Genomic DNA, 20,689 nt, shown 5'->3' on the forward strand with positions numbered 1-20,689 from the left:
CAACAAGCTCCAGGCTCTTCAGCCTCCAACTGCTTTGCATTTCTTTTCTGGTTTTGGTTCATGGAGATGAGTATCTTATTTTCCAGCCTTGCCATGTCTTTATTTACTTTATATATCTCACTTATTACTGCTGCAGTTTGGAGAAGAGAGGATGCCCTCAAGCCTAACTTCTCCAAAGCATCCCAAAGGGGAAATCTGCTCTACTTCAACAGTGTTGTTTTTGAAGACTGTATGTCAACATGTCAGATTATAGCAACATGGTGTGGGGGGAGCAATATGAAAGCAAGACTGAGAGTCTTGGAGATAAGGTGGCAAAGCTGCCTTTTTACAGGTGTCACTCCCTCAGACCCTGCCCTTTCCTGCCTCGTTCCTCCAGTTGTCAGATTTGCCTGTTAGGGCCCACACAGGGGAGCAGGTAGGAGGACTGGACTGAGAGGGAGATGGAGATGCTGCCAGAGGCCCTTCTGGATCCAGAATTGAGGCAGCAGTTCCAGCCAGGTCCTGAGGTGGCAGCTGTCCCACCACCCGCAAGAGAATGGTACTGATTCCAAAAATGCGTCAAGGAGAGGGCTAGGAGAGGGATGTGCTTGTTCCCTTGAATCACCTGAGCTGCCTCTGTTCAGCCCAGATTGGAAGGCCCATTGGGGAGGATGAGGCCAGCCCACTCCAGCCCCATCCCCTCCCTTTTAACTCTGCTCCTTCCCCAGCCCCCAAGCTGGGTGAGGGGCCCTGAGCTATTCACCCTCCCAGATTCCACTCACTCTTCCTAAACGCCCTCCCTGCGAAGTCTGCAAAGAGCAGCGCTCCCTCGTGTCGGCTCACCCCGCAGTGTCGTTTCTTTCAGCAAACCCCATGCGAATGAACTTGAGATGACTTATTTGCCTAAAAGCCTCTTTGAGGTGAGGGAAGGCAAAGGCCAAGGACCTCCCGGCTCAAGCACATGCTCCTTCCCCAACAGTAGAGGGATCCTGCGCTAGCGTCTGCCGCCCTCGAGGGCTCACTCTCCCCAGCTGTACCAAGGGTGCCCGCACTGTTCTGCCTGCCTTCCTTGGGGGAAGGTTGCGAGGCCCGAGGAGATCGGGAAGCCAGGTGGCAGGTGGGGTCCAGACCACCCACGGCGTCGAAGCGGAGCAGCGGGCCGAGTTCATCCCCAGAGTGGGCGGGACTCCCAGCTGCTGCCCACGCGGGGCTTGGCGGGGTTCAGCGGGGCTCTCCGCGGGGTCCTAGTGAGCGCCGCTGCGCCAGCAAACCTCCGGGGCCAGGACCGGCGCTCACTCGACCGCGCGGCTCACGGGTGCCCTGTGACCCCACAGCGGAGCTCGCAGCGGCTGCCACCCGGCCCTGCCAGCCATGAGGCATGCGCCTTCCCTGGTCCTTTTCCTCCTGGTCGCCCTTTGCGGGCGTGGTGAGTTCTTTTCGGGGAAGGAGGGAGGGGTGCCTGGGTTGGGCTGAACGGGGCTGGACTGGCCACAGGTGAGAGGGAAGGAAGGGTGCCCTGCGCCCGGGTGAGTGGCCCGAGGTTGTCCCGGCCAGATCACTCGCCGAAGCAGCGGGGGCGGGCCTGCGTGGGTGGGTCTGCCAGGTTTGGAGTGGAGGCCGCCTCTTCTCGGAGCCCTTGCGAGGGCCAGGGCCACCCTCCCGAGGGCCAGGGCCACCCTCCCGAGCGAGTGTCTGTGGGCTGGGCAGCGGGGCTGGATGACACCGGCTTTGCTGGCACCGCGAGTCATCCCCAGTAGTCTGGGAGGCTGCAAGTGCACCGACTCCCACTCCCAACAGGGCCGAGGCTCCTTCCTTGCCTAAGAGGTGACTTTCTTGAAGCGTCGGCTCAGAGGAGCCGGCCACCTGGGCGGTGTAGGCACTTGGGAGTGAATCTGCTGCTCAGCTTGAGAGAGAGAAGTCTCCTCCAACACAGCTGTGGTAGAGATGGGGAAACTGGGCCAAGAGGGAAGGGGGCTTGCCCAAATCACCAGCCCTGGAATGTTTTGTGCTTTGCGGGTAGATCTCCTAGGAAACACATTTTATGGCACCACTGCCTCTGGTCACCCACCCAAGGTGTGCCGGGCCTGGACAGCCAGCTTGACTGAGTGCCAGGCTGGTGAAGTCGGGCCTGACACTCAGGAAGGAGACCCTAGCCCTTCTCCAGGTAGAGTGCAAATATGAGGACTGCCTTCTCAGGGTCTCAGTTTCCCCACCTGAATTCCAAGGGCCCTCCTAGCTCCTACACTCACCCAGGCTCTTCCTCCAAGCCCCAGTCAGCCTAGAGGACCAGGGCTACCTCTTCCTTGGATAGAGACCCACCATAGTGGTGGAAGGAGGTAGGAGTCAGGGAATATATAAGGGGCTAATAGTCTGAGAGGAAGCCATAGCTGGAATTCTAAACTGTGTGAGTGTGTGTCCAGTTTGGGAAAGCATATCCAATCTAAAAATTCATATTGAAAAATATGGAAAGATATCCCCATCATTTTGGAATAAACTACAGAAAGTAAGTTTGTACTACTCCTATAAAGAAGAGGAGCTCTCACCAAAGATGGTGTCTGCAGGCAGTCCGTGTATCATGGCTCTGCTACTACTTGCTGGGTGACCCTGTGCCGTTTCTTTCACCATCCTGGACCTCAGTTTCTCCATCTGTTCTATGGAGATAATATGCCCTGCCTACATATTTGGAGACTTGGATGTGTGTGAGAGCCAGTTGCAGTGTTTCCTAGGTGTGCTCCTGGGGTGGTCTGTATCACCCTGTACAGATTTCTGGGCCCCACCCTAGGCTCACAGGATCAGAATCTCTGGGAATAAAGCCTAGGAATCCAGGTGATTAATACACATGATTGAAGAAACACTAATAATATGTTATAAGCTCTTTATAAAAGATAAATTCTCTACTTAAAAAAAAATCATAGCTGCCTTTTAATAAATATAAATATCATGTTCCCTTCGTCAGTTAAGGACATACACCCCAGTTGAAAAATCACTCTGTCTTTCCAGATGCAGAATCTAATCCTTCCAATAAGATTCTGTTAACTGTTACTTTCTGTAGCTTGTATTCCAAAACAATGGGTGTATCTTTCCATTTTTTCAATATAAATTTTTAGGTTGGATATACCTTTCCAAACTGGACACACACTCACACAGTTTAGAAGTCCAGCTATGGCTTCCTCTCAGATTATTAGCCCCCTTCTGGGAGGGAACAATTTTTCCCAAGAAGGCCTGGAAGACAAAACCCTGGGCAGAGGCTGGAGGGGGGCCCACTCCTCATCAGAATCATTGAATCGTGACTGACGCCTAGTGGTGGCTTCTCTGTTTAACTGTCAGCCCATGGGCTGGGATGTGACCCCTAACCGTGCTGCAGAAGCTTCCACCCATCCGGGGCCACCCCTGCCATCTGGGGGCAAAAGGCCTGTTGCTTGTCTTTTGAGCCCAGCAAGCCTCACAGGCATTCAGTACATTGGAAAATTTAAGCATGTGCTGGGCTCGGCTCTCCCGCCCCTTTTTGGGGAGGCAAGTGGGGTGCATTCCAGTCCCCAGTATCCCTGCTGTTTATTCCCACCCTTCACCGACCCTCCCGCCCCCCACCATACACTCACAAGTACAAACACAGGCGCAGTCATGGGCACACACTGCCCGGGACAGCACCATTTCCAGCCCCTGCATGGCAGTCTCCTTACAGGGAAGCTAATCAGGCACTGAAGAAGGCTCAGGGGTCAGGGAATACCTCTGTGGGAAAGAGGCACCTAGACCTGGCTCCTCCTCTGACTTGCTGGGGGCACTCGAGAAAGTTTCTTCCCCTCTTTGGTCTCAGTTTCCCCAGCTGAGAAACAGGGGGTTGGGCCAGATGGTCTAAGGTTCCGGGAACCTCTAACTCGAGCCCACAGCTGTTGGTCAAGATGGGGAGTCCCTCTGGGTCAGCTGAAGGTCTGAGAGGCAGGGCAGGCCCAAAGGTGAGCCACCTGAGCACATCAGGTGGGCTGGGAGCTGGAGCATGAGTCCCACAGCCTACAGAGCAGCCCTGGACTTGGGAGCTCAGTCGGACCAGCCCAGTGGGACTTCAGAGATGTGGGCTCCAGCCTCCCCTAGTATTGCAGGGCTGGGGCATGGGAGCTGCAGATTCTGACCCCAGAGCTCCCTCAGACATGCCAGATGGGCTTGGGCTAGATACACCCCTCTTTATGAAATAAGTCGGTCCAAACAGACATGCTAAAGAAGGGCTGTGGGAGGGACCCAGCTCTAGCCTGGGGCTACAGACTGGCTTCCAGGGTACTCAAGCAGCTGGCCTCTGGGAAAGGGGTCCTGAGTATAAGAGGCAGGGCTCAGAATCTAGGCCAAGCATCCATAGGACCCCCATCTGGAGAGCCCAGGGCAGCCTGGGGGAGGGGCAGCAGGCAGCAGGTGCACTAGGAGCATCTTTCACAAGGCACTAAATATTGCATCTGCTCCAGATAGGCAGCGAGTTGGAAAGTGGATGGAGTAGGCAGGGTGGCGGTTCTCCCCACAACCAGGAGTCCAGCCCAGCACCCACCCCTGAGTCCACCTCAGGCCTGCCTAATTGGGTTGGTCTGTGCTCTGGGCCCTCTGGCCCTACCCACAGAGGGAGGGGTTTGGTGCAACTAGGTGAACTGGCCCTTGCGGGAAGATGTAATTGACTCCTGAGCCTGGTGAGCCAGGCAGCCCCTCGCCAGCATCCCCACCCCCACCTCTCCAGCCCGCCTTATTCCCTGATCCTCCCACCTGCTTCCCTGCCCCAGCACTGTTTCCTCTGCTCACTCTCATCTCTTTTCCTGCTCCCAGGCTTGCCTCCTCAGATGTCCTTGATTCTCCTGAGTCTCCCTTTTTCCAAGCCACCTCCTCTCTGTTTTACACATTCTCCCTGAAGCCACCAGAGTACACAAGCTCAAGTCCCTGAACCTCACCTTTACTCCCAGACATGTGAGGGAGATGACATAAAGACCCAAACACCACTTTGCAAGAGATTGGGGGTGTGCAGAGGGGCAGATCTGAGGCTATGGAAGCTCAGGGGGGCTCCCTGCAGGAGGCGGCATTTAGGCTGGGTCTTGAATGTGGCTCTGAGCTAAGACCTCTCCTGGAAACTCCAGACGAGGAGCCAGCTGCCAGTTGGACCCCTCCATTTGGTGTCTCAGAGGGACCTTACACTCTGTAGGTCTAAGTCTGAACCTGGAAAATCCCCCCTGCCCCGTCTCAGCTCTGTTTCTTCTTAGGGAAAGCACCACCTCGTACCCATTTCTGCACCCAAACTCACATGTGAGTAATGGGGCTGTTCCCCTGCACTGTAAGTGCTCTGGTGGCAGGAACCATTTCTGGCTTTGGCTTGCTATTATCCTCAAAATGTAGTAAAGTACCTGGCACAAGACAGACCCTCAGATAATTCATAACTGGTGGGCTGGGGGCAATCCTGGCAGAAGAAAGAGTGTGTTCAAAGAAGTGAGACAAGCTGGGTGTGGTGGTGCACACCTATAGTCCCAGCTACTAAGGAGGCTGAGGTGGGAGGATCCTTTGAATCCAGGAGGAATCGCTTGAAACCAGCCTGGGCAACATAGCAAGACCCTGTCTCTAAAAGAAAGAAAAAAAAAAGGAAGTGAGACAGTGAAGGTCACAGGGGGAAAGGCAAACAGTAGGCTACGGCCAGAAGAGAGAGTATCTGAGTATCTGGGGTAGAGGTAGAGAGGTGGGAGAAAATCAGATTGAGAAAGATAAGCCAGTGTCAGCAGGGAAAGGGCCTTGAAAGCCGAGCCAAAACATTTGATTTTTAAATCCACCTATAGCTCTGAGAGTTGTGGGTAGGGAAGTGCCCTAGACCAGTTTGCTGTATAAAGACCAGTCTGGCAATGTATGGTACATGGATAACAGGGGCAGACTGGGGGTGGAGAGACCAGAAGGAGGGCAGGGGTGGGGAGGTGGGGACATGGCTGTAGCATTAGAGATAAGGAGGACAGACTGGGGGACTTGGGAGGTAAAAGATAGGACTAGGGTTGGGCATGGCGGCTCACACCTGTAATCTCAGCACTTTGAGAGGCCAGTGTGGGCGGATCACCTGAAGCCAGGAGTTCTAGAGCAGCCTGACCAACATGGTGAAACCCCGTCTCTACTAAAATACAAAACTTAGCCGGATGTGGTGGCATAGGCCTGTAATCCCAGCTACTCTGGAGGCTGAGACAGGAGAATTGCTTGAACTCAGGCGGCAGAGGTTGCAGTGAGGCAAGATCACATCACTGCACTCCAGCCTGAGCGACAGAGTGAGACTCTGTCTCAAAAAAAAAAAAAAAAGGCAGGACTAAATGGCCACTTCGATGAACCAAGGGAGAGGTCAAGAAGAGACACCCAGTTTTTGTGCCAGATATGTAGAGTGTGGGATGCCATTCATTGCTAGAAGGAAGAGGAGGAGGAAGAGGTATGGCATGGGAGGAGACAGTGGAGCTCTGTGTTGAGTGTATTTAATTTGAAGTCCTCAAGGAGAGACAGGCCTGCCAGCACCTTCGCTGCTTCAGCCAGCCCTAAGGGCACCTGTGTTCCCTCTCAACTCTCCCCTTCGCTGCCATGGGCTGCAGTGGGGGTCAGGTGCACAAGGGCCCAGCAGGTCTGACTGTGTGTTTTCCCAGGGGACTGCCGCGTGGCCAATGCAGAGGAAAAGCTGATGGACGACCTTCTGAACAAAACCCGTTACAATAACCTGATCCGCCCAGCCACCAGCTCCTCACAGCTCATCTCCATCAAGCTGCAGCTCTCCCTGGCCCAGCTTATCAGCGTGGTAGGTGCAGAGGGCAGCTGTGGCTCAGGCTCAGGCCGAGAGGCTGCTCATGCCCAAGCCCCAGGCAATCATTGGCCAGAGGAATGAAACTACTATAGTTGACTTAGACTTACCAGTACACGTCAGGGAGTCTGCAGAGGGGTCCATGAAGTTCATAGGTGTCCAATATTTAGTGAAGGCATGGTTTTGTTATAACAAAGAAGAAATGAGGGTAAGATCGGGGTGACATTGGGTAGGCAGCCAATGGGCCTGCCATAGACTCTGCTCAGCTGGGTCTCCAGCGTGACCATAAGCTTCTGTTCCTTGTCCTCACAGCCTCACCCTATTCTCTCCCCTAGCCTGCTCAGATAACTTTATATGCTTCCTACTTGTTGGGAGAAATAAGAACCAGACTGGGGGAACTGATGGATACAGAGGCCCAGGTGTAGGGGCAGGACCAGAGGCAGTGCAGTACCTATAGAGCCAGGCGGGTGAGGGTCTGGACGGTGGGCGTGGCTGCTGCAGGCATGGAAAGGAGGAGTGGTACTGTTGTCAGGTTCTCCATATGTGGATGTGGGGCAGAGGCAGGGGTGCTGAGAGAGGAGGTGCCTGGGAATTTCTCTTCTCTCTGCTGCCTCTGAGTTGAAGATGTCAGAGGGAACCATGGCCTATTGTAAACCTTCCCATGTCCCCATCCACAGGGTTAGAACCCCGTCCCTGGAAGCAGCTCTGGGGGATCATTCACAAGGGGAGAGTGCAGGGCGCTATATCCAGCCAGGGGAAAGAGATCACTAAGGGGGCTGACCCTCCTCTGGCCAGGTGGCTGCCTTCTGAAATGCTAGACTCTCTCTCTAACACGGTTGGCCCACACACACCCAGCCTGTCAAACCTACAGCCCTCAGGAAGCTTTTGGCCAAATTAATGACTGGCTCCATCTCCTGGGAGAACACACAGCCCCAGGATGGGGAGGGCTGTAGAGCTGTATACTCTCTGCCCCTCTCCCTCCATAGTCAGACAGGAAAGAAGGAGGGCTTTCAGCCAGGCTTGCTCAGGCTGGTGTCTGAGTGTTATTGTCCAGTCCAGTGTTTCTTGCTTAATGAGGTGAGCCCAGCTGCTGCTGTGCAGCTGCCGCCCTAGTGAGGGTGAACAAGCGGGAGGCTCTGCCGCACTTCCAGACTCAGGCTGCCTGGTCAGATCTGCTCTGCAGGCCCTATAGGGTGATAGAGGCTACCAGAAGGAGGAGGGGATGCAACCACCAGCCCCCAGGCATGCAAGTTGTATTTCTGAAAGCTTATGTATACAGTAAATATTAGGTTGTGGGTTGCCAGGCCAGGAGAGGGTATTTTCCTCCTATTTTTCAGGGTTTATTTATTTGAGGAGGGAGGGTTATAGGTACAACCAGTTTAAAGATGGAAATCTTTAGAGAGCATGTAGGGATTTAGTGCTGGGTAAGGCAAACAGGCTTGTCAAAGCACCTGTTTTGTAATTGACTTCTGAGTCTGGCGAGCCAGGCACTCCCTCACCAGCATCCCCACCCTCACCTCTCCAGCCCTCCTTACTCCCTGACCCTTCCACCTGCTCCCCTGCCCCAGCACTGTTTCCTCTGCTCACTCTCATCTCTTTTCCTGCTCCTTGGCTTGCCTGTTTTGAGGTCCTTGACTCTCCTCTGAGTCTCCCTCTTTCCAAGCCATTTCCCCGTACTTGACACTTTCTCCTAGAAAACACCAGCATACACAAGCTCAAGTCCCTGAACCTCACCTTTACTCCCAGACATGTGAGGGAAATGACATAAAGACCCAAATGCCACTTGGCAAGAGATCAGGGGTATACAGGGGGCAGATCTATGGCTATGCAAGCTCAGGGGGTAAGTTTAAACCCAAATATATCAGTAACTACATTAAATGTAAATGGCCTAAATATTCTAATCAAAATGAGACAATTGCCATGCATTCTTCTTCTCCCTTCTCCTTCCCCACCAACAGCTTGGAATGTGGAATTTATAGTTGGAGCTCCAACAGTTATTTTGGTCCATTCTTACAAGGGCCACACTCTAGGTATGGTGGAGAAGAAAGTAGGAAAGAATCTGGGTACCTATCAGAACTTTGTAGAGCAGAACTGCCATATATGTCTAAAGTGTTAACATGAGAGGGACATGAATTGCTACTTTATTTAAGCCTGTGTTACTCTGGATCACTGTTACTGGCAGCCAAACCCTATCTTACTGGTAATCTTATATAGTTGTAGGTTCTTTGGGGAAATGTCTCCCAAAATGAGATCAGTATGCTGGAAGTTATCTTGATGAAGGAGAGGCAGCAAAAATAGTACAGACTGAGAACACAAGACTTATCCAACGTACTAAAGAAGGCCAGGGGGCTGGAGTGCAGAACAGAGGGACATAAAGAGGTGAAGTGTGGCTGGGAAACCTGGCAAGGCCCTGTAGACCCTGTGAAGGAGCAAGATTTTTATTCTGTAAGTGAAGGAAGCCAAAGAAGTAATCTAAATAGGGATAAAATTGAGGGAGGAAATGACAGGAACTTTGGAAGGTTTATTTTGGCTGCATAGGAAGAAGAGATGTGTGTGCGTGTGTGTGTGTGTGTGTGTGTGTGTGTGTGTGTGTGTATGGTGGCGGTGTACAGAATGAACATAGACCAGTTAGGAGGGTCTTACATGGTCCAGGTGAGACGTGGATGATGGTGGCCTGGCTTATTATGGTAGGATTCATGTATTTACTCAGAAAAGATTTATGGAGTATCCAACATGTCACATACTCTTCTAGCTGCCTTATTTCCTCATAGCCACTAGATTCTAGTGGGAGGTGGCAGACAATACACAGATAGATAGATAGATAGATGGTGTTTAGGTATGAGAAATGCTATGGAAAAAAAATAAGAAGACTGGTGATGTGGCTTGCACCTGTAATGCCAGTACTTTGGGAGGCTGAGATGCGTGGATCACTTTAGCTCAGGAATTTGAGACCAGCCTGGGCATCATGATGAATCCCCATCTCCACAAAAAATTTTTTAAAATTTAGCCAGGTATGGTGGCCTGTGCCTGTGGTCTGAGCTACTCAGGAGCCTGAGGTGGGAGGATCACTTGAGCCTGGGAGGTGGAGGTTGCAGTGAGCAAAGATCACGCCACTGCCCTCCAGCCTGGGTGACAGAGTGAGACCCTGTCTCAAGAAAAAAAACCACACACACACACAAGAAAGAAAAATAAGGCAGGGCAGGGACAGAGATGCTATTTTATGTAGGTCAGGGAAGACTTCTCGGATAGGATGACATTTCTGAGAACAGAAGAAAGTGTGGAAGCATCCCGGTGGGTTTCCAGGAAAAGGGAACATTGTGTGGGAGCAAAGAGGCAGTGCAGTGGAAATGGAATGAGCAAATGGCAGAGTGTTGAGATAAGAGGTCATAGAACTAATGAGATGAGGGGTGGTGGGGAGGCAGATCATTAGCACCTTGTAGACTCTAAGCAGAACTTTGGTTTTTACTTTGAATGAGATGCAGCAGCAGAGCAATTAGTCGAAGGGATTGAGATTGTAAAGGGATCACCCTGGTTACCATGTAGAGAATAGACTAAAGGCAGGCCAGGGCAGAGCAGGAAGCCCAGTTAGGGGACTACTGCAGTAGTCTAAGTGACAGATGATGGTGGCGGTGGAGAGAAGCAGACAAATATGAGATGCTTTAGGAGATATAACTTACAAGACTTAAGTTTTTGTCTTAAGTGATGGATGGATCAGAGAGCAAAGTGTCAGAGACAATGTCCACACTTCTGGCTTGTGGAACTGAATGGCTAGGGGTGCCATTCACTGAGACAATTAAGCCAAAGGAGGATCAGGTTTTGGGGAAGATCATGAGCTTTGTGTCAAACATGCTGAGTGTGACATACCTTTGGGCCATCCAAGAGATGTTGGTGCTGAGTGTGACATACCTTTGGGCCATCCAAGAGATGTTGGGGTGGCAGTTGGTCACATGGGCCTGGAGCTCACAGCCTTTTGCACAATAAAGTGAAATCCATTTGTGAGGCTCCTCCTTCCTGGTTAACTGATAGCCCTGTTTCCCTCCCCAGAATGAGCGAGAGCAGATCATGACCACCAATGTCTGGCTGAAACAGGTAAGTGCCCTGAAGGGCCCCTAGCCCAAGAGATCTTTTCTTGAGGGCTGCCCTTTGGTGGCAGTGGACCTACAAGTGACAGGGCCTTGCCTGTCTGTCCAGGAATGGACTGATTACCGCCTGACCTGGAACAGCTCCTGCTACGAGGGTGTGAACATCCTGAGGATCCCCACCAAGCGCATCTGGTTGCCTGACATCGTGCTTTACAACAAGTGAGTGGCAGGGTTGGTGGAGGCCTGGTGACAGCCAGGCCAGGGCAGCAGGCCCAGCCCTAAGAGTCATCCAGGCCTGAGTCCAACCCTGAGCCCCATCTCTGCTTTACCCAGCCTTCCAGGCCATCAAGCTAGAAGAGAAACAGAGGTGAGCAGAGCCAGAGCCCTCAGTTACAGATGAGGAGTTCGAGGCTGAGGGAGGGGAGGGGCCTTATCTGATTCACTGAAGCACAGCTGGGACCAGAGCAGTGTCCTGACCTCAAGCCCAGTGCCCTTTCTGTGCTCCATACTATTCTTTCGAGCCTCTGTTGCTTTGCCAGTGTTGGTGTTGGTACCACTGACTTACTATGCATAGATATCTTAGGCAGGTGGAGGAAGCCCAAGAGACTCTCCCTGAGTCATGATTATACCAGCAGTAGCATGTAATGGCTAAGAGTGTGTGGTCTGGGGTCAGACAGACCTGAGTTCAAATCTCAGCTGTCCTGCTTACAACTTTTCTGACCTTGAAGAAGTCACTTAACCTCTCTGGGCCTTGGCTTTCCCATCTGTAGAATGGGGATAATAATAAAACCTGCCTCACTGGACTACTGAGAGGCTTAAATGAGCTATTCCATGGGAAGCCTTAAGAGTGCTTGACCGACCGGGCATGGTGGCTCACGCCTGTAATCCCAGGACTTTGGGAGGCTGAAGCGGGTGGATCACCCGAGATCAGGAGTTCGAGACCAGCCTGATCCACATGGAGAAACCCCATCTCTACCAAAAATACAAAATTAGCCGGGCATGGTGGTGCATGCCTGTAATCCCAGCTACTCGGGAGGCTGAGACAGGAGAATCACTTGAACCTGGGAGGTGGAGGTTGCGGTGAGCCAATGTCACACTATTGCACTCCAGCCCGGGCAACAGAGTAAGAGTCCGTCTCAAAAAAAAAAGAATGCTTTGGTGCTTTGATGGTAGGGCTCTCTCCATGACATAGTTGCCAACAAAAGCAGGCCCCTTTCAGTGAGGGCCTGGGGGACTGGAAGGGTGGGAGGATGACTAGTGGGAAATAATCCCAAAGAGCTCTTCAGTGAGTTCTGAGAACAGGCCAGGCCTTGTGTATGGGTTTCACGATGTTCTTCATGCCCTGACCCTGCCCAGCGCTGACGGGACCTATGAGGTGTCTGTCTACACCAACTTGGTAGTCCGGTCCAATGGCAGCGTCATGTGGCTGCCCCCTGCCATCTACAAGAGCACCTGCAAGATTGAGGTGAAGTACTTTCCCTTCGACCAGCAGAACTGCACCCTCAAGTTCCGCTCCTGGACCTATGACCACACGGAGATAGACATGGTCCTCATGACACCCACAGCCAGCATGGATGACTTTACTCCCAGTGGTGAGTGGGACATAGTGGCCCTCCCAGGGAGAAGGACAGTGAACCCACAGGACCCCAGCTATGTGGACGTGACTTACGACTTCATCATCAAGCGCAAGCCTCTGTTCTACACCATCAACCTCATCATCCCCTGCGTGCTCATCACCTCGCTGGCCATCCTCGTCTTCTACCTGCCGTCCGACTGCGGCGAGAAGATGACGCTGTGCATCTCTGTGCTGCTGGCGCTTACAGTCTTCCTACTGCTCATCTCCAAGATCGTGCCGCCCACCTCCCTCGATGTGCCTCTCATTGGCAAGTACCTCATGTTCACCATGGTGCTGGTCACCTTCTCCATCGTCACCAGCGTCTGCGTGCTCAATGTGCACCACCGCTCACCCAGCACCCACACCATGGCACCCTGGGTCAAGCGCTGCTTCCTGCACAAGCTGCCTACCTTCCTCTTCATGAAGCGCCCTGGCCCTGACAGCAGTCTGGCCAGAGCCTTCCTGCCCAGCAAGTCACACGTGACCAAGCCCAAGGCCACCACCACCTCCACCAGCCCCTCCAAACTCTATGGGAACTCCATGTACTTTGTGAACCCTGCCTCTGCAGCTCCCAAGTCTCCAGCCGGCTCCAGGGATTTCTGGCTGCGGTCCTCTGGGAGGTTCCGACAGGATGTGCAGGAGGCATTAGAAGGTGTCAGCTTCATCGCCCAGCACATGAAGAATGACGATGAAGACCAGAGTGTAAGTTGCTGCCCACCTGCCCAACAGAAAGGGCTCAGATAGTAGCACCAGCTTCCCACTTCCTGCAGTTAATTCACAGGAGACAAGAACTCTCAAACTCTGAATAAGGAATCCAAAATTGAAATGAGTTTGTGTTAAATATTATAGCTTCATGCATCCGGGGAGAGGAAGGAAGTGCCAGTGATTTTGTTTGTTTGTTTTAGGTGTCCCAGAAGCAAACCCTAAGATGGGGACTTGGGTGCAGGTGGTTTACTTGGGATGTGATCCCGGGAAGCACAGTGAGGAAGGAGGGAAAGTGAGACAGGGAAAGGAGAATGAATGAGCAGGATACTGCCATGGGTGCCCGGGACTCAGTACCCTTACAGACCCTCTGAGGACCCGTGGGAACAAGCCTCAGGATCACCCCCCTGGAAGGAGGCTGAGGTATTTACCCAGCAGCCCCCATGCCCTAAAGGATGAGGGTAGCCCCAGGACATTAACTCCGCTGCGCTTCCAGGTAATGCCAGCCTGCCAGAGAAAGCGCCCTTGGTGCTGCAGAAAGCCCTGAGGCAGAGGAGAAAGGAAATGCAGGCACCAGAAATGGAAGGCTGGGAAGTGACTCTGCAGGCTTTAGGGAACACAGGTGGGCTGGGGTACCAACCGCATCTGCCCTATCCTCTTCAGACTTGCAAAGAAGCCATTCAAGCACTTATAGCTTTCAGGGCTTTAGGAACATCAGTAAATATACTATGATTACCACGGTAATGAATTAATCAATTGTGCTAACTAGAATTACAGATTTTTTATTTTATTTATTTTTTTTTTATTTGAGACGGAGTTTTGCTCTTGTTGCCCAGGCTGGAGTGCAGTGGCACAATCTCGGCTCACTACAACCTCTGCCTCCCAGGTTCAAGTGCTTCTCCTGCCTCAGCCTCCCAAGTAGCTGGAATTACAGGTGCTGGCCATCATACCTGGTTAATTTTTGTATTTTTAATAGAGACAGGGTTTCACCATATTGGCCAGGCTGGTCTTGAACTCCTGACTTCAGGTGATCCGCCCACCTCAGCCTCCCAAAGTGCTGGGATTAGAGGCGTGAGCCACCGAACCTGACCTAGAATTACAGATTTTTTAAAAAGAGGCTTAATTTACTTTCACAGGATAAAGCAATGAGTGCTGGAGTCTGGGTATTTCACATGACTCCTTTGAATAAATAACACTTCTAAGGACAATGTCATAGTAACAACACAGAATGTAGTGGTGGCAGAAATTTTCACACCCATTTCCATACCAGGAGGGAGAACAAGTTTCATGCTCTTGTGAATGTTCTCATATCAGCACCTTCAGATCAGATTTTTTGGGCAGGTTTTTACTATACAACATGGTGTCTACCCCTATGCAGCTGCATGGACAAAAATGGACGTCTCCTCATTCTTATCTTGTCAAGATTGCTTTCCACTCACTGCATTCTCAAGGAGAAGCACCGGCATTCCATTAGTTAGCCCACAGAGAAAAGAGCAGGAACAGCTCCAGAATCACACTGTGCCAAGAAAAGAAGAGAAATGCAAACAAATGGAATATAGGACCTGAGATATTCTTCTGGTGTAGTTCTTGGACCAGCAGCACTGGCATCACCTGAGAGGTTATCAGAAATGCAGAATCTCAGGCCCCAGTCCAAACCTGCTGGCTCCAAACCTGCATTTTAACCAGGTCCCCAGGAGATTCCCAGGCCCATTGCAGTTTGAGAAGCACAGCTTTATAGGATTCTCAGATTTCACTTTCTAAAACGTTAATTTGATCATGCTATTACTTAGGTTAAACCATTCTGTAGGTCAGCATCACCTAATTCATTGGTTCCCAAACATTAATATGCAGCCTGGGGCCCTGCTGGCTAAGTGAGAACCACGTGGGCTATGCTGTAGGACCACCCTTTCTTGACTGAACCAGGATCTCTCAGGGAGGCATATTGGAGCCTGCATTTTTAACCAATTCCTAGTGGTTCATGTGCACATTCTAGATTGAGAAGTACTGGTCTCCTACGTCCCTGGCTGAGCCGGCACCCACCTTGAACTCTCTTCTAAAGACCTCACCACCCCCTTGGCACCCACGTACCTTCTGCTCTTTCTAGCTCAATTAATTACAAGCCTCTTAAGGGAAGGAGCCAGGCAGGACCCCTGTTATTATAATCACCAGTGTTCATTAAGCTCCAACCACACATCAGGTGCTCTGCCAGGAACTGACATACATTATTGCTAACCCTCCCTGGAATCCTGTGAAGTGGCTTTTAGTAGAACCCCCATTTTACAATAAGGAAGCTTTCAAAGCAAAGCTCAGAGAGGTTCACTGACTTGACCAGTGGCACACAGCTGGCCCAGGGCAGTGCCAGGCTCTGTACCCAGATCTACCTGACATCCTTAAACTCTCTTGCCCTTCCTAGTTTCTTGCCCTGCACTGAGCACGTGGCCGGCTTATTGGTTGATTGACTTTCTCATGGATAGTTGGAGAAAAGAGGCTTTCTTCCCTTCCAGAGCATGCCTGCCCCTAAACCAGCCCATGCTGCTTCTCATCTTCGGTACTTTCACCCACCCTGGTGATTAACTGGTCACTATAAATAGCACAAAAATATTAAAAGGGGGAAAAGCATGTGCGCGCACACACATACGCACACGCACACCGCTTGAAATTAGGCCTGTTAAAAAGAAACCCAGGAAAGCCAAGGAGTGCTCTGTGGAGAGAGCTGTGCTGTGCCTGCTGAGTCTTGGGGACAGGTGCCAGTCATGCTTGGTTGCAGGTGTCGGGGTTGGCTTGACACAGGATTATCCTGCACATTAGATACACCGTTGACAGGGCCCTGACAAATTGGGTCACTGACGTCAGCATGCCCGTTGCTGCCCACATTTCCAACTCCAGAGCCTCTGCTGATTTCCCAAGCCTTCTGATCCAGCCCGTCTCTGCCAGGGAATGAATGCAGTGTGAGCCAGCCAGTCCAGGGGTGTGAAAGCAGGCATAGGGGAGGGAGGCCAGGATCCTGGGCACACGGGCGTTTCTCTGGGCTCTCCCCCAGTGCAAAGGAGACAGGGCCCATCTGTGGTGGCCCCTCTGGAGGCCAGCCAGGTCTCTGCCAACCTTATACCCTGCAGCAGGGTCTAAGAAGACCACAGAGACCTGGATGATGCAGCAGGAGGAGGCTGGGTCTTAATTACAGGGAACAGACGCTGCTGTGAACAGACTTGAACAAATTAAACAGTAGGATTTCCAGGTGTTCTGTAAGCCCCCGTTTCCCTGCTCTCACTGAACTAGGTGAGAGCCACCTAGTTCTTTCTTTAGCTAGAACCAGCTCAGGCAGTGAGTTTGGGGTAAAAGTGAGAAGATGGGGCTTCAAGATCCTCAGGCCCTATCTCCTATTTATAACCAGATTTTGTTTTCAAATCACAGTATGTGGTATTAACAAGCCCTCACGTTCCTAACTTTTCTGTACAGCCCAAGTTCCCAGTGGCCCTAAAGTGCTGTGGGGGACAGGCAGGGGTGGAGGTGGAGAACAGCCAGAGAGGCTCAGAGCTGCCCAGCTGATAGGCCAGTCTGGGACTCAGAACTTGCCCCACTAGTATGCAGTTCCACACCTGTGGCCTGTGGAGTCCCTGGCCAGATAGTAAGGGCCTGACTTGGGGAAAGGAGGGACCCCAGTACTTGGCACCTGTGACCAGCCCTTCTCTCTGCCTGCAGGTCGTTGAAGACTGGAAGTACGTGGCTATGGTGGTAGACCGGCTGTTCCTGTGGGTGTTCGTGTTTGTGTGCGTACTGGGCACTGTTGGGCTCTTCCTACCGCCCCTCTTCCAGACCCACATGGCTTCGGAAGGGCCCTACGCTGCCCAGCGTGACTGAGGGCCCCCGGGTTGTGGGGTGAGAGGATGTGAGTGGCCGGGTGAGCAGTTTGCTGCTTCCTTCTGGGTTGTGGCTGACGAGGCCCTAAATAAATTTGACCACTGGCCATCAACCCCATCAAACCAGCCACAGCCATGGAAGAGGCAAGGATGGGGGCCTGGACTGTCCTCTCTGAATGCCTTGGAAGGATCCCAGGAAGCCCCAGCAGGAGGGAGCTTCAGACAGTTCAATTCTGGCCCGTCTTCCTTCCCTGCACCGGGCAATGGGGATAAAGATGATATCATAGCAGCACCTACCATGCGTCAGCCATGGTGCCGGCCTGCCTCTCCATCGCCATCTCTCTCCACTTCCCCTTGTCCAGTCCCTCACACACTTCTAGTTTCTTCCCAGCTCAGAGGCTTGGCATTTGCCATATCTTTTTTTTTTTTTTTTTTTTTTTTTTTAATGGAGTCGTGCTCTATCGCCCAGGCTGGAGTGCAATGGCACAATCTCGGCTCACTGCAACCTCCACCTCCCAGGTTCAAGTGATTCTCCTGCCTCAGCCTCCCAAGTAGCTGGGATTATAGGAAGCTACCACCACGCCCAGCTAATTTTTGTATTTTTGTTGGCCAGGCTGGTTTCGAACTCCTGACCTCAAATGATCCACCTGCCTCGGCCTCCCAAAGTGCTAGGATTACAAGTGTGAGCCACTATGCCTGGCCTTCCCTATCTTCTACTTGAACCTTCTTCCTCTTCCCCCAGGCTTCCCAAGCTCTTTCCACAGCCACATCAGTCAGGGCATGGCTCCAATCTATTCTTTGCTTCAATGTCACCTCCTCTGAGAGGCCTTCCCTAACCACCCAATCATTCTAAAGCAGCCTCCCTATGATCACATTACCCTGCCTCCTTCCTCAAGCACTCCTTGGTACCTGCCACTTTTATCTGGTGGCATATATGTCATCCACAACTCACCCACTGGAGTGTGAGCTCCATGAGAACGGGGACCTGCTCCTTCACATTCATGGTGGTATCCCAGGGCCTAGGACGAGCTTGGCACACAGTAGGTGCTCAATAAATGTTTGCTGCATGAATGAATGGCTCCTACCCCTCCTTCAGATCCAAATGCCCCTCCTCTGAGCAGCCATCCCGAGTTTCCCCATCTGAAAGGCATGGCTTGCTCCTCCATGACTCTACGGCGCTGGTCATTTTGCAGTTCTCTATCATGGCTGGGTTCAGGTCTGTCCCCCACACCGATGCTGATTCACTCCTCACACATATTACCTTTTGCACAGTGTCTGGCATGTAGTAGGCACTCAAAATATTGGTGGAATGGAGGAGGACGTTCTAAACAATTCTATTTTAAAAATTACTATACAATAAAATTGACGTTTAAATATATAGTTCTAGGAATTGTAACACATGTACAGATAACCACCATCACAATCAGGACACAGGAAAGATCTGTCATCCAGAACAACTCCCTGCTGCTATTCCTTTAGACTCCCGACTCCCTGCACTCCTAGCCCCTGGCAACCACATATCTTTTCTCCATCACTACAGTTGGGTCTTTTCAAGAATGCCATTTAAATGGAAACATACAGTAGTGACCTTTGGAGACTGGCTTCTTTCATTCAGCATAGTGACTTCAAGATTCAATCAAGCTGGGGTTTTTTGTATTGCTGAGGAGTGTTCAGTTGTATGATGTTGACGCATGTTTAGGCTGTTTCCAGTTTTGGGCAATTATGAATACAGCTGATATAAAGATTCACATATAGGATTGTGTATGAATAAAAGTTTTCATTTATTTAAACACTCAGGAGGGTAATTGCTAGGTTATATGGTAAGTGTATATTTAACTTTATATGAAACTGTTGAGGCCAGGCATGGTGGCTCACTCCTGTAATCCCAACACTTTGGGAGGCTGAGGCTGCGAATCACCTAAGGTCAGGAGTTCAAGACCAGGTTGGCCAACATGGTAAAACCCTGTCTCTACTAAAAATACAAAAATCAGCCAGGCATGGTGGTGTGTGTCTGTAATCCCAGCTACTCGGGAGGCTGAGGCAGGAGAATCGCTTGAACCTGGGAGGCAGAGGCTGCAGTGAGTCAAGATTGTGCCACTGTACTCCAGCCTGGGTGACAGAGCGAGACTCTGTCAAAAAAAAAATAATAATAATAATAATAATAACATGAATGAAAAAAAGAGAAAGAAACTGTCAAAGTGTTTTCTGGAGTGGCTGTACCATTTTGCAATCCCACCAAAGTATGAGAGATCCAGTTTTTCAGCAACTGGATTCCACCCTGGTTTTAATTTGCATGTCCCTGATGGCTAGTGATTTGAACATCTTCCATGTGCTTTTTTTTTTTTTTTTTTTTTTTGTCTTCTGTATACCTCTTTGGTGAAGAGTCTGTTTACCTCTTGCTCATTTAAAAAATTAATTGTTTGTTTCCTTACCATTGAGACTTTTTTTTTAGAAAACTTTATTGAGGTATAATTTACATACCATAAAATCCACCCATTTTAAGTGTACAATCCAATGAATTTTCATACATTTATCACCAGAATCCAGTTTTAGAACATCTGCATCACCCCAATAAGATCCTTCATATGCATCTATACTTACCGTTGAGTTTTGAGAGTTCCTTATACATTCTGGATACAAGACCTTTGTTGGATATATGACTTACAGTATTGTCCCAATGGGGGACATTTGCCAAGAGATGAGAATGCTATAATTGGGGGCCTGAGAGGTGGGTCCCAATTCTTACAAACATCTTCCATTCCACAAACTGTCTCCTTTTGTTTGGTTTTAATATGGGTAAGCAGCACATTCTGGAAACAATAAAGGCAACTCACCATCTGAACGCCAGGAGGAGAGTTTATGACAGAACTTCCTCCTGCGATAAAGGGATGTCAAAGAAGCCAACATCAAGTCACCACCCCTATCCCTGGTGGGTGGTCAGAGAGGGCAGGAGGCTCCAGGGCACACTGCCTAGCCAATCAGTGCACATTCTTGGGGTTGCAGATGGTGGTGGGGAAGGGGACAGAGGGGTTCTGTGGGGGACTAGGATGGGAACCCAATGCCCTCTCAGATTGCTCCATCAGAAGAGCAAATGAGGCCAGACACAGTGGCTCATGCCTGTAATCCCAGCACTTTGGGAGGCCAAGGCAGGAGAAGCGCTGAGCCCAGGAGTTCCAGTCTGGGCAACCACAGGGAGAAGCCCCTCTCCACAAAAATAAAAAATTAACCAGACGCGGTGGTGCCTGCCTGTGGTCCCAGCTGCTTCAGAGGTTGAGGTGGGAGGGTCGCTTGAGTCAGGGATGTGGGGACTACAATGAGCCAAGATGGAGCCACCGCACTGCAGCCTTGGTGACAGGGTGAGACCTTGTCTCAGAAGAAGAAGAACAAATGAAGCCTCATTTTAAATTCTGTCTTATCTTTCTTTAGTTTTGTTGGGAGAAAAGCTGTGCTGGGAGAGAAGCTGAGGCAGGGCTTGGAACATGTCCTGGGTCCAGGGTAAAATCCCTCATGGCCTTTGAAACGTGTCTAGACTTGCCAGCTCCTTGCTTCTAGCACTCCCATTATCTTAAGTAGCCATGTTTCAAAGAAAAATGCTAAACCGTCACAGTTGTAGTTCATTCGCTTCATACATCACTTCCTTTCAACCCCCACATCCTCACCACCTGTTTCTTTGATC

The 20,689-nt window shown here is 51.1% G+C and overlaps 1 protein-coding gene and 1 pseudogene across 2 annotated transcripts; both read left to right on the top strand.

The window, feature by feature from the left end:
• Positions 1 to 1,077: 1,077 nt before the first annotated feature.
• On the top strand, positions 1,078 to 18,756 carry LOC105493133 (cholinergic receptor nicotinic beta 4 subunit). 2 transcript variants are annotated; one of them, XM_011760585.2, is made up of 6 exons: positions 1,078 to 1,405; positions 6,606 to 6,754; positions 10,802 to 10,846; positions 10,949 to 11,058; positions 12,196 to 13,156; positions 16,856 to 18,756. In XM_011760585.2, the coding sequence occupies exons 1-6, from the start codon at positions 1,351 to 1,353 to the stop codon at positions 17,012 to 17,014; spliced, it is 1,479 nt and encodes a 492-aa protein (XP_011758887.1). In that variant the 5' UTR covers positions 1,078 to 1,350; the 3' UTR covers positions 17,015 to 18,756. The 2 variants fall into 2 exon arrangements, with proteins under 2 accessions (XP_011758887.1, XP_070956941.1); XM_071100840.1 differs by lacking the exon at positions 6,606 to 6,754.
• On the top strand, positions 3,879 to 5,063 carry LOC139364147 (uncharacterized; annotated as a pseudogene).
• Positions 18,757 to 20,689: the final 1,933 nt, after the last annotated feature.

This window comes from Macaca nemestrina, chromosome 7, assembly GCF_043159975.1.
Source record: "Macaca nemestrina isolate mMacNem1 chromosome 7, mMacNem.hap1, whole genome shotgun sequence".
Classification (NCBI taxonomy): domain Eukaryota; kingdom Metazoa; phylum Chordata; class Mammalia; order Primates; family Cercopithecidae; genus Macaca; species Macaca nemestrina.